The 12,063-nt window shown below is 36.3% G+C and overlaps 2 protein-coding genes across 7 annotated transcripts in view; one reads left to right on the top strand and one right to left on the bottom strand.

Moving 5' to 3' along the window:
* Window positions 1–5,228, top strand: part of ELK3 (ELK3, ETS transcription factor) — a 70,118-nt gene extending 64,890 nt beyond the window's left edge. For all 3 annotated transcript variants that reach the window (XM_027542104.1, XM_027542106.1, XM_027542105.1), the window contains one exon: window positions 2,645–5,228. In XM_027542104.1, the coding sequence (XP_027397905.1) occupies window positions 2,645–2,743 (99 nt within the window). In that variant the 3' untranslated portion in view covers window positions 2,744–5,228. The remainder of the gene's footprint in view (window positions 1–2,644) is intronic.
* A 2,725-nt stretch (window positions 5,229–7,953) lies between these two features.
* The window catches only part of CDK17 (cyclin dependent kinase 17), a 111,456-nt gene continuing 107,346 nt past the window's right edge, over window positions 7,954–12,063 (bottom strand). For 2 of the 4 annotated variants that reach the window (XM_027542102.1, XM_027542100.1), the window contains exons 15-17: window positions 11,902–11,992; window positions 10,533–10,610; window positions 7,954–10,013 (exon numbers count right to left, since the gene is read on the bottom strand). In XM_027542102.1, the coding sequence (XP_027397903.1) occupies window positions 9,976–10,013; window positions 10,533–10,610; window positions 11,902–11,992 (207 nt within the window). In that variant the 3' untranslated portion in view covers window positions 7,954–9,975. Of the gene's footprint in view, window positions 10,363–10,532; window positions 10,611–11,901; window positions 11,993–12,063 lie in introns of all 4 variants that reach the window. The other 2 variants (XM_027542103.1, XM_027542101.1) reach the window with 1 other exon arrangement.

Raw genomic sequence — 12,063 nt, 5'->3', positions numbered from 1 at the left:
GTCCCTGGGATTCTCCAGGCAAGAACACTGGAGTGGGTTGCCATTTCCTTCTCCAACGCATGAGAGTGAAAAGTGAAAGTGAAGTCCCTCAGTCGTGTCCGACTCTTAGCGATCACATGGACTTCAGCCCACCAGGTTCCTCTGTCCATGGGATTTTCCAGGCAGGAGTACTGGAGTGGGGTGCCAGTGCCTTCTCCGACAACACATGAATACCAGGTGTGTAAACACAGTGCTCCAGGAACCCAACAAGAATTGCTCTTTCCAGCTGGGGCCTGAACAGAGGCCCCAAGGCAGAAGGGACAGCTGAGTTGGGAAGATGGGACAGAATCACGGCAGAGTGAAGTACATTCTAAATGAACAGATATGCATCATTTGGATATGAAAATACATAGTCTGTTCTGGAAGGGACCTGGGTGATAGACTGGTTGGAAAAGCAGCAATGGGGCTTGGACAGTATAACTAAAAAGTTGTTAAGTGAAAACCATGGCAGGCCTTTTAAAGCTGGAGATTAATGTAAGATCTCTATTTTAGAAAGGTTATCACTGGTATCATAATGTGGGGAGAGGACAGAAGGCAGAAAGAGTAAGGGGCAGGAATACATAGATTTACACTACTCCAAATTCTGAGGGGAGAAACCACCTTTTACATAAGAGTGAAAAAGACATTCCAGAGGTAAAATTGAGAGGATGACTTTTAGATGGGTGTAAGGAGTAATTAGTGAAAAATCAGGAAGAGGCAAGCATTACTAAGTGATTAAAAGACTGGTAATGCTATTGATAACAATAGCTACAATTTTTTGAGGGCTACCATATGTCAGACATTGTTCTAAAGCACTTTTCATGGCTCCTTATTTAATAGTCTCAACAGCTCTATTTGAAAAGATGACCAGTTTTACAAGAAAAAGAAACTAAGGCCCAGAGATGTTGCTCAGTTTTCCGAAGATCCCATGTTAACAAGTGGTAGAGCTCTGATTCTTGTTTAGTGTCGTGCTCCTTACCCCCATTCTTACTGACTTTAGACTGAGTGGGCAAGAGGTGCTGGGGCTATCTAACTGACACCAGGAGATGTTTGTTGAGTACAGTACAGGGGAAAGGAAGGCTGAGGACAGAAGTTGGGGAATGCTGCTTAAGAAAAGGGACTGCGAGTGGATGAGGGGAGGGGAGGGGGGCAATAAAGAGGAGTATGAAACATGTCAGAAAGGTCAGACTAACCAAGAGAAACTGTGACACTTGATAGAAATAAAGAGGACAGAAGTCAATAACAAAACCAAAACTTTTGAGAACACCAGTAAGATAAACTACTACTTAAACGAGAGAAGATGTATGAGACTTCAAAGTCTGCTCTTCTTCCAGTGTCTACTCTTAATCAATGGGAATAGTGGTTAGGAGCACACCTTAAATAAAAAGTAAAGTATAAGCTAAATGTAAATAGATTTGATAACCCCAGATGAAATGGATAAAATTCTGTATAATGTTAAAATTCCAAGTGTCAGGAAAGAAAATCTTGATTATAACCATTACAGAAACAGTAATTAATAGCACCACCCCCTTACCACTGACATTAAAATAAGTTGGGCAGTTGGGTACAGAAAGCACAGTATATAGACTAAGTAAGAATTAAACTAGAAGACAGGCCAAGAGATCACTGTGACTCATCTTGTCCTCAACAAGGAAAACTTAGTTTTCAACAATCATGTTTTAGAAGGAGGTCTTTAAGTATGTTGTGTTCAGTTGGGAGTATAGCTGCTATACTTTAGACATGAAAGACATCAAACCATACACGTTTGTCCCATAGTAGCTACCAACAAGACAAATTAACTATACATTTTGGTACTTACGGGTTATCTATTTGGTTTGGTATTATCATTTTAACTAGAATATTTTTAAAGATATTGTTTTCTAAATCTCTTAAGATAAAAACATACCTCATTTTTAACAGTTTCTGAGAAACATCAGTAGTACTCTGGAAAACCAATAGTTTCAAAATACAATATGAGAAATTACTGATTCATATACAAAGAGTTTCCTAGTTTCCAAAATTGATTTTTCTTAATATGTAAAGCAAATAATCATTCTACTGGACTCTTCTAGAAACACTATTAGAACATGCTTTAGCAACATATAAAGTATGTGTTTTTTTCTAGTAGCCTCTGCACATAAAATAATTTGGAATATTTTCTAAGCCTTAGCCTCTGCTGTACGTAATCTTGACTTCATTGTCATCTTCCAGTTACTCATTCTGTAAAATAATTGGCAACATGGACTTTCATAGTGGTCCAGGCATTAAGAAAACACCTGCCAATGTGGGGAACATGGGTTCAATTCCTGGTCCGGGAAGATTCCACATGCCTTAGGGCAAATAAGCTCGTGCGCCAGAACTGCTGAGACCTACACTGAGGCTTAAAGCCTGAGCTCCGCACCAAGAGAAGCCACTGCAATGAGAAGCCCACACACTACAACTAAGAGCCAGAGCAGCCAAAAATAAATAAATAAAATTATTTCAGAAAACTGGCAACTGACCTCTATCAATCAATCACAGAGGTGATGAGAGAACCGGTCCACTGTGGTCTGTCTAGGAATGTTAAAAACTCTGGTCTTCCCAATGGATTTGCAATAATTATTGTAAACATCTTTTGCCCCTACAGTTCCCAACACTGCTCAATGGCCACATGCCAGTGCCAATCCCCAGTCTGGACAGAGCTGCTTCTCCAGTACTGCTTTCTTCGAACTCTCAGAAATCCTGATGACATCTGGCCACAATTTAAAGACTCATTAACTGATGAAACAATTTGTCCCCATGGGCTAGTTTACCTGTGTCGTGAGAAGGATGTTGTGAAACCCGTCTGTTAATTTGGTTTGCACTTTTCATAACATGGATGATCTAGATTTATGTTAGCATTTTAAAACCTTTTTTATATTCAAGTATATATGAAAATCTGTTTTGCATTAAGTGAATTTTAATGTTTTTGTTTTTATATCTTCTTAGCTCTTAAGTGTTGAACACTGTTGACAGTGAAGAACTTTTCTAAATGGTTTTCAATGAAATAAGGATGTGAAGCTTTCTTCCTCTTTAATTCTGCAAATGCTGAACTGTGCTTATATACACTATAACCAGCTGTGCCTTCCTTTGCATTTAGTTTATTGTAAATTATCTATATATATTTTTAGTATTGAAAAAATGAAAGACAAAAATTAGTATCAAACAACTCTAGTAGAATTTCATTATTTTTCACAAGTAGGCAATATGAAAGCATTCATTACTTTTCTTTTTGGCTTTCAACTGTATGAGAATTGCCTTAGAACCTCTTTTGAACTGAAATTCAGTGAATATAATATCCAAGTAATGTTTTTATAAAAAACAAGCCATATTTAGACAATAAAATTTCATGAAAATGTTCTGAAGTGCATTTTTTGAAAAATGAACCTTGAAAGGCTAGCCTCCTGTTTACAATCTTTGAGACTCCTTCCACACAAAAGCCTGAGATGGAAAAACTATATCAAGTACACTCAATCTATGCCCCTGGAATATTTCCTAGGTTAGCACATTCTTATTTTAAAAAATTAACCTGGTTCTTCCCATTTTCCATTGAGAATCATACCTCTCTGATGCATTTACTGTATCTAAGTTAGGGTTTCTCTGAACCCCAGAAACTAACATTTAAAAATCCTATGGTTTGGAAAAGGTTCACAGACTGGTGATGAATACATGTAACAAAGAAAACATTTTGTAATACCAGGTATCTTCATGTGTATGGGTAAAGCCTTGGTTGTGGAAATTGAGGTGTGTAGGATACACTGCTTTACGTATTACTGTTTATGGTGAGAATGAAGGAATATTGATTAAAAAAATATAAAATTCTTCAGGAACCTTATTGTCGAACTGAACTTATGTAACAACCTGCAGTACTAAGCAGTGAGTCCTTTTGTGTAGTGTAGTTTAGAGCAGTGATAAGAGAAACATTTTCTGTTCCTTCAGAAAAGTCAGCAGGCACCAGTTTACAGTGCCCATCTGTATATGAAGTAGTGAAGTTCTAATGTAAGATTCAAGAACTGGAAGATGCCCAGTGCGTTCAACTCAAGAAAATTACCATCCTTAACTGTAACAGAAACCAATTTGAAATGTGGCTAAATAATTCGCTGATCCAAAGGAGGCGTTAAATGGCAAGGATTATGAGAAAGGGTAAAAAACAAAGGTTGTAAAAACAAACATTTGAGTTTTCAAGAAATCTAAAATTTTGTTGCGACACTTTTAACGCTTGAGATGTTCAACTGGAATTGAGCTTGAGATTTTCAATTGGAATTTTATTTGGTGATGTAAGCCCTTATCTGGGGGAAAAATCCAAACTCTAATATGCATCTTTGAATATAAAGTAATGGGCCTGGTTCCACAATCTGCAAGGAGACACTGCTGTCACTACCCACAGACTAAGGATAATTCTATACTAAAATAAAAGAGTTAGTCCAGGGGACTGGTGTTTACCAAACAGAAAATGTTAGAAGAGGCCTTTGAGAGACATCCAACCACCATTTCCAGGTAAGGACAACTGCACAAAGTGGGAATGCCTAGAGCTACATGCTCACCGAAGGTAGAACAATGACTGGTGCTCAGTCCAGTTCTACCTCCCCACGCCTAGCTATAGGTACCTACTGGTCCAAAACTGCATGGTAGGTAGAAAAAAACAAAAGAGCATTAAAAACAAACAAAAAACAAGTCAGTTAAGAGCATACCTCAAATGCAGGATTCTTAGAGAAACTAAAGTCAATGTGCAAAAACCTCAACCTAGTATTCCCTTCCTCCAAATACTATGATTAACATACACTCTAGCTCCATTTACTAGAAATGGAAAGAATACAGTAATTTTTGATGCACCAAAAAAACTCACATGACACAAATAGATAACTGGAGGTGTTGAAGTATATAAGCCTTATTGCTCTGCCTCATTCTGTGTGTGTGTGTGTGTGTTGGGTTTGTCTTTTTTAAACAAATATTTTAGTCAAAAAATAGGTTTCAAAGAACATAATAACTTTGTTTTCTCTTTTTATGTTCGCTTGATCAGTGTTAAAATGCTATGGTAAAGTTTATAGAACTATAACCTAACTGTTGGTCTCTTTTGTACACATCTTTTCTATGACTGCAAATCTTCACTCAATTTTCATATATGTATCATTTTTACTGTTATATTATTTTTGTTCAATAAATACTTTGTGATAAAAGGTGTGAAGAGGCAAGTGGGTTGTATTACTTCCATTTACTTGGGATGATTCAAATGTCGCTATTCTATGGGTATAAGTTGGAAAAAGAATTGTTATTTAGCTTAAATATTGCACATTGAAACACTACGTATATATACATTTAAACAGGTATTTAAGGAAACAAATATACTTCTTGACACTGAGTTGGGTAGAAGGGAATAGATTTAAAAACTGGTCCTCTGTTCACTTAAATCTGAAGTTCTGTCATTCTGCATTGAGGTAGGGAGGTAATGAGGAGGGAGAAACTACATAACCATTTACTCTTTTAGCTGCGATTAATATCAAGAAATTAAAGCCATCCCATGGTCATGGATTAGAACACTTAATATTGTTAAGATCATAGTACTACCCAAAGTGATCTATGGATTCAATAAATTCATCACAGTCCCAAAAATCTCATCCTAAAATTTATATGGAATTTCAAGGAACCTAGAATATACAAAACTATCCTGAAAAAGAAAAACAGAAGTGGAGGACTCACACTTCTTGAGTGCAAAACTTATAAAGCTACAATTAATTAAAACACTGTGGAACTGGTAGAAGGATGGATATGTAAACCAAGAGCAGAATTAAGAACCCCCAAACAAACCCTCATTTCTATGATCAATTGATTTTCAACAAGGTGCCAAGGGGGAAAAGGTCAGGTCTTTCAACAAACAGGTCTAGGAAAACTAGATACTCACATGCAAAGGAATGAGGTTTGCCCCTCACTTTACACCACACATTAATTCAAAACAGATCAAGGTCCTAAATGTAAGCACTAAACTATAAAACTCTTAAAATGGGAAAATATTAAAAACCTTGGATTTAGCTGCTAAGTCGCTTCAGTCGTGTCCGACTCTGTGCGACCCCATAGACGACAGCCCACCAGGCTCCCCCGTCCCTGGGATTCTCCAGGCAAGAACACTGGAGTGGGTTGCCACTACCTTCTCCAATGGATGAAAGTGAAAAGTGAAAGTGAAGTCGCTCAGTGTCCTACTCTTAGTGACCCCATGGACTGCAGCCCACCAGGCTCCTCTGTCCATGGGATTTTCCCGGCAAGAGTACTGGAGTAGGGTGCCATTGCCTTCTCCGTGGATTTAGCTAAAGCAACTTATATATGCAAAGAAGAACTAAACGGGACTTCATGAAAATAAAAAACTTCTGTTTATCAACAGGACACCATAAAATGAGCACAACCCACAGAAAAAAATAATTACAAATTATGTATGTCATAATGTTCTAGATGATATAAAGAACTCCTATAACTCAACAACAAAAAGACATACAACCAAACTTTTTAAAAGACAAAGGACTTGAATATACGTTTCTCTAAAGCAGATAATGGTCGGTAACACATGAAAAGGTGCTTACCTCCCTCAAGTCCTTAGGGAAATCAAAACCACAATGAGACACCACTTCAAAGTTATTAGAATGTATATAATGGGAAAAAAGAAGCAAGGATGAGGAGAAATTGGACCTCATGCATTACTACTGAAAAATGTAATACGGTGTGGGTACTGTAGAAAACAGTTTGGTGGTTTCTGAAAAAGTTAAGGATTAAATTACCAACTGACCCAACAATTCCACTCCTGGTATATGAACCCAAAGAATTTGAAAAGGCTCAAACAGATGCTTGTATACCAATGTTCATAGCAACATTATTCACAACAGCCAAAAATGGAAAAAACAAAAAAAACAAAAAACCATGTCTATCAACAGATGAATGGATAAGCAAATTATCCATATTTTGCCTGGATATACAGATAAATGGATAAGCAAATGTTGTATAGTCACACAACAATGTTACTCAGCCATGAAAACAAATGAAGTTCTGACACATGCTACAATATGGATGAACCTTGAAAACATTATGTTAAGTGAAATAAGCCAGAGACAAAAAAACAAGTGTGATACGATTAAATATGTAGTTTTTGTCTCTATGAATTTGCTTATTCTAGGTAAGAGACGGAGAAGGCAATGGCACCCCACTCCAGTACTCTTGCCTGGAAAATCCCAGTCCATGGGGTCGCTAAGAGTCGGACACGACTGAGCGACTTCACTTTGACTTTTCACTTGCATGCATTGGAGGAGGAAATGGCAACCCACTCCAGTACTCTTGCCTGGAAAATCCCATGGACAGAGGAACCTGGTGGGCTGCCATCTAGGGGTCGCACCAAGTCGGACACAACTGAAGCGACTTAGCAGCAGCAGCAGGTAAGAAATTACCCAAAGGATGAGGGAAGGAGAAAACATGGTGGTGGTGGGGGGGGGGGGGCGCGTGGGGTGGAGATTATAATGGCTACAAAGTTTCTGTTGTTGGAGTGATGAAAAATCCTGGAAATAGGTAACTGCTTTACAACACTGTGAACATAATACTTAATGCCACTAAATTGTATGCTTACAAAGGGTTAAAATGGTAAATTTTATGTTACATGTATTTTACCACAATTTTAGAAAACAGTAAAAACACACACACACAAACCACAGGAACTGTCTTGGGTCAAAAAGATTATAACATGTTAACATCACTTGGAAGGAAAACAAAAATGGCATCCCCTCTTACCTTTAAGAACCTTGTTAGTTTAAGACGAATCATCTGTTCAAGGTTCACAATTTGAGCTTCAATTCTCTTCACTGCAAAGTTTTCAGAATCTGAATGATGCTCAAGTATCAAAAAAAGAAAATCAAATTCCTTAATAAAATGAAGGAACATCCATAGTTTTTCCTAGGAAGAGCAATTTTATATAACTTGGATACAATTCTTCACCTTTTATATGCAAGAATGAAACATAAGGATAACTGTCAAATTTTCAACAAATCAAATAGATAACCTATGAAATGAAAAATATGACAATTAAAAGTGCTATCCTATAAAACTACAGTAAAGATTAGTAAATGAATGGCCAGCACAATTATAAATTAATTGCTACTGGCACAGAGACACTTTTTTATCTTGAGACACATAAAAGAAAATGGTCCCATTCTGCACAGCCTTCTTCCCCAAGAAAGAACCGTGACTCAACAAAACCACATTTTAACAACATGAAGATTTTGTTATTATAAATTTTGAAACAAAATGGAGGAATTTTCACATAATATTTATAACCTTCAAAGTACAATATTAATACATGTCTGTCAGTTAGAAATAACAGCAGTTTGTTAGGCTACAGAGTTTAACATAAAACCAATTTACAAATGTGAAAAGCAGTAGTGGTCCAATATTCACCATTACACATGAATCTGTTTCTTCCAGAAATTTTTTTAAAAATTAAAACTTCAGTATCATGAAATATTAAAATAATACCCCAAACATGCCACAATCACTATTCACAAATAAAGTTAAAATGAAACATACAAAAATTCACTTAATACTGTTAAATAACAATAAACTACAAGATTTCCTGAACAGAAATGGTAGGACCCTGAATGTTTTACAGTGAATGTCAGGAAAATGAATTAAGTTATGACTCTTTTCATGATACATAAGCCCCAAATTTACATGACCATTTCAAAATATAGCAATTAAGATTTGCAGTTGGTAAGATGCACTAAACAAATAGTCCTTAAAAGTGAACACAAATGCTTAAAACACTGTTACCAACATCAAGGTGTATTTATGATATTCAAAAAGATGCATAATTAAAACTGTAATATTTACTATCTCTGGTAAACAGATAATACCTAGAATGCTTTAAAACAATCTTCCAAGTTCTCATTTCTCTCGTTTGTTATTTATCATGGCTCATTTCAAACACATATTACATCTTTCAGCTGATTCCAAGTGAATGCTATTAAAACACACACATATACACATCTCTCAAATGAAATAAATTGTTCCCCAATGAAGAATCATCCATTCTAATTTTTAAAAGAATTGTATTTAAGACAAATAAACAAAACAAGATCTCTCATGTTTGACTGGACTTGTATGGTTTAACTAAATTAAAGCACAATGTAAAACAGGTTAAGTGTATTAGTATACAAATATCCAATAATATGCAGTAAATATTTCTAAAATGAGGAAAGGTAAAAATAAATAATTGTGGTACTTTAATTTACTGGTATGTAATTCAAGATCCCCAAAGTGGCAGGTATTCACTTGCTCGAATCAACTTCTGCATCACATGCTTTCCTAAACATAATGTGCTTATTGATTTCTTAGCTACTCTATTTGCCAATGTTCAATAAAAAATTATATAGCATGAACGTAAGAGTGTTCAAGTTGGCTCACTTATTTTACTGTTAAGCAAAGCTAAATTTACATTCCAGGAAACAATGCAGTTTAATTTTAAAAACAAACAAAAAATGCAGCAGTAAAACAATTTATGAGGAGAAACAGATGCATTCACATATAATAAAGCCACTGCAACTTCTTCAGGCATCAACTGTTGTGTTAAATAAACAGACAGTAGTTATTTAGCAGCAATGATTCCGCAATAAATAATGCACTGTGTTTCTCAGTCCTGCACAAAAATTGCAGCTATAGTTACCATCAACAGCTGTAACCTACTGGCTCTAATGGCAGAGAAGACCTTAAAACCAACTGTACAAAAAAATTGTCACACTGTGACAACAAATATAAAAACAATTTGTAGGTCTGAAATAAAAAGACTCCACTGTGAAGAGGACAGTGTAGACAAACGAAGATTCCAAGTCCACCAAAAGAAATAATTGCCTTCAGATATGAGTCCTTGATTGATAAGAAAGGCTGGGGGCTGGGCTTGAAACCATGTTATCAGACTTAAAAGAGCATGCTCTGTCTTCTGTTCTTCGCATGTCCTAAAATATAAAGTCATTTTATGAGGCAGTTCAAGGTTCAGTTTTATCCCACAAACAGTATTTGGTGACTCTATGAAGCTAATGTTCCCACCAGCAAAAGCTAATTCCATGGTAAGAGTGATCAGCTCTGTCTTAAAGGACCCTCTTGTTGATGGGGTCAGTCTACAGCTTCTATGCTTCGAAGTGATGAACCTGATGACTAGGGGAGCACAGATGTGTCTTCTGCCTCAGGTGCCAGGGGTGGCGGTCAGTGATCAAGCCAGGTCACTTGTAAGAGGTCTCTGTGCCATCTGCAGCTTTCAGGATCCCTGATTGGACTCAGTCAGATTCTCTCTGAAGAATTACTGAGCTGCCCACATCATACAGAAAAGTGAGTATGTGCAATGCTAAACATACACCGTTGTGGAATGCACTGTACATTGGTTTTTACATAATTTTACTGATCAATTTATAAACCAAAAACTTGGTTCCACGCAATATTTCATGAACGACATGTGAAATGGTTTATGACAAACACACCTGTCTCTGGATAAGAAGAATTTCGAAAACCGGGGTCCTTTTGCAACTGAATCTCTTTCAAACTGAATATTGATACACCTAAAATGCATAGACAAAAAACAGCAGATGAAAGCCTATCATTAAAGCAAATATAATCCAACTAGACACAAAACATCTAAATTATATACTGAGTGAATGTGAAACATTTATACTACATTTACAAGGTTACAGCCCCACTGAAGTATTTTCTCTTTTGTTCCAAGGTTTTGAGAAGAAAACCAAGCCAAATAATCTCCCCTCAGAACCTTTCTCCTCCAATCTGGCTTTAAATTAGGCTGTGAGTGTGTGTTTCTCTGAGGAGAATGTACACTGTTTATTTCTAGGGCTTACTGAGGTTGGGAGACCTCATCAAAATGTATTACTCAGTTTTATTCTATCCTTTATCCATTTGTCTTATGATGGCAGTGAAGGTCCAATCCTCAAACTATCTTGAGAATTTTACAGAAAAACAAGAAATAGGTTTATACACCTTTCCTGCAACTCAAACTTTAAAACTTGATATTATTAGTAATAATGAAATGTAAATAGCATCTTAAAAAATACTTGTAATTCATCTTTCTCATTTCCATCTCTGCCACAGAGGTAGTCTTTCATTACAAAATATCCTTTAGGTTCTAAGTGAAAAGTCATGAGGAGTCTTGATTCCAATTAGAAAACCATTGTCTAGTAAATGAGAATGGGAAATTAATGAAAGCTTTTGGTAGCTCATTTCCGAAATATTCTCTTAATTCTCCATTCACCTTGCTCAGTTTTAAAGTAATATATTGGGGTAATTTTTAAGAATGTTCTGAGTAAGATCAAGCAGTTACCTCAGGCATGAGAAATCAGCTATTTTAATGACAATATGCTCAACTCTGTCATGGGGCTAGTTAAGTCTGAGTGAACACAGTTAAGGAAAACCATCTTCATGTCTTAAAAAGGAAATTTACTTTCATGAGAAAACTAATGTTTTGGCTGTGTTTCATTACGACTTGCTTTTAATCCATTTTTAACAACTCTGAATCAAAGTAATTCAGATTGGGCCTAATGACAATTGGCCCAATGCCATCACTGGATGGCATTTTCCAGCTTAAGTCCAATAAGACTAATGACCCACATAGAAGTGCTACTGATTTCTTAAGAGTCATAGCAACATGCTCAGTGTTAAAAGAAATAAAACAGGTAAATAAGACATACGCCTCCCTTCAAGGATTTCTGATCTAATTACAATAAGACCAGAATTTTAGGCTTAAAAAGCAATAGTCCCTTCCTCAACTCCTAATTCACCCCAGTCTCCAAACGTGGATAAAAATAAAGGGGATGGAAGGACACACTCTAGAATTTCTCTTACTTTCAGGTAAAGCATGTATTCTCGGTCCCAGACTTCGAAAGTACACATGTTTCATGGCCTCTTCTGCTGAAACCCTTTTCTTAGATTCATACTGTGAAAAACCAAAAAAGCAGCTTCATTCATTTTTTTCTCTAAATAATGGAAAAAGCATGTGTGAGGGGT

Source organism: Bos indicus x Bos taurus, chromosome 5 (assembly GCF_003369695.1).
Source record: "Bos indicus x Bos taurus breed Angus x Brahman F1 hybrid chromosome 5, Bos_hybrid_MaternalHap_v2.0, whole genome shotgun sequence".
Classification (NCBI taxonomy): domain Eukaryota; kingdom Metazoa; phylum Chordata; class Mammalia; order Artiodactyla; family Bovidae; genus Bos; species Bos indicus x Bos taurus.
The sequence above is the reverse complement of the archived record's forward strand: the minus strand, read 5'-3'. Positions and strand labels throughout refer to the sequence as shown.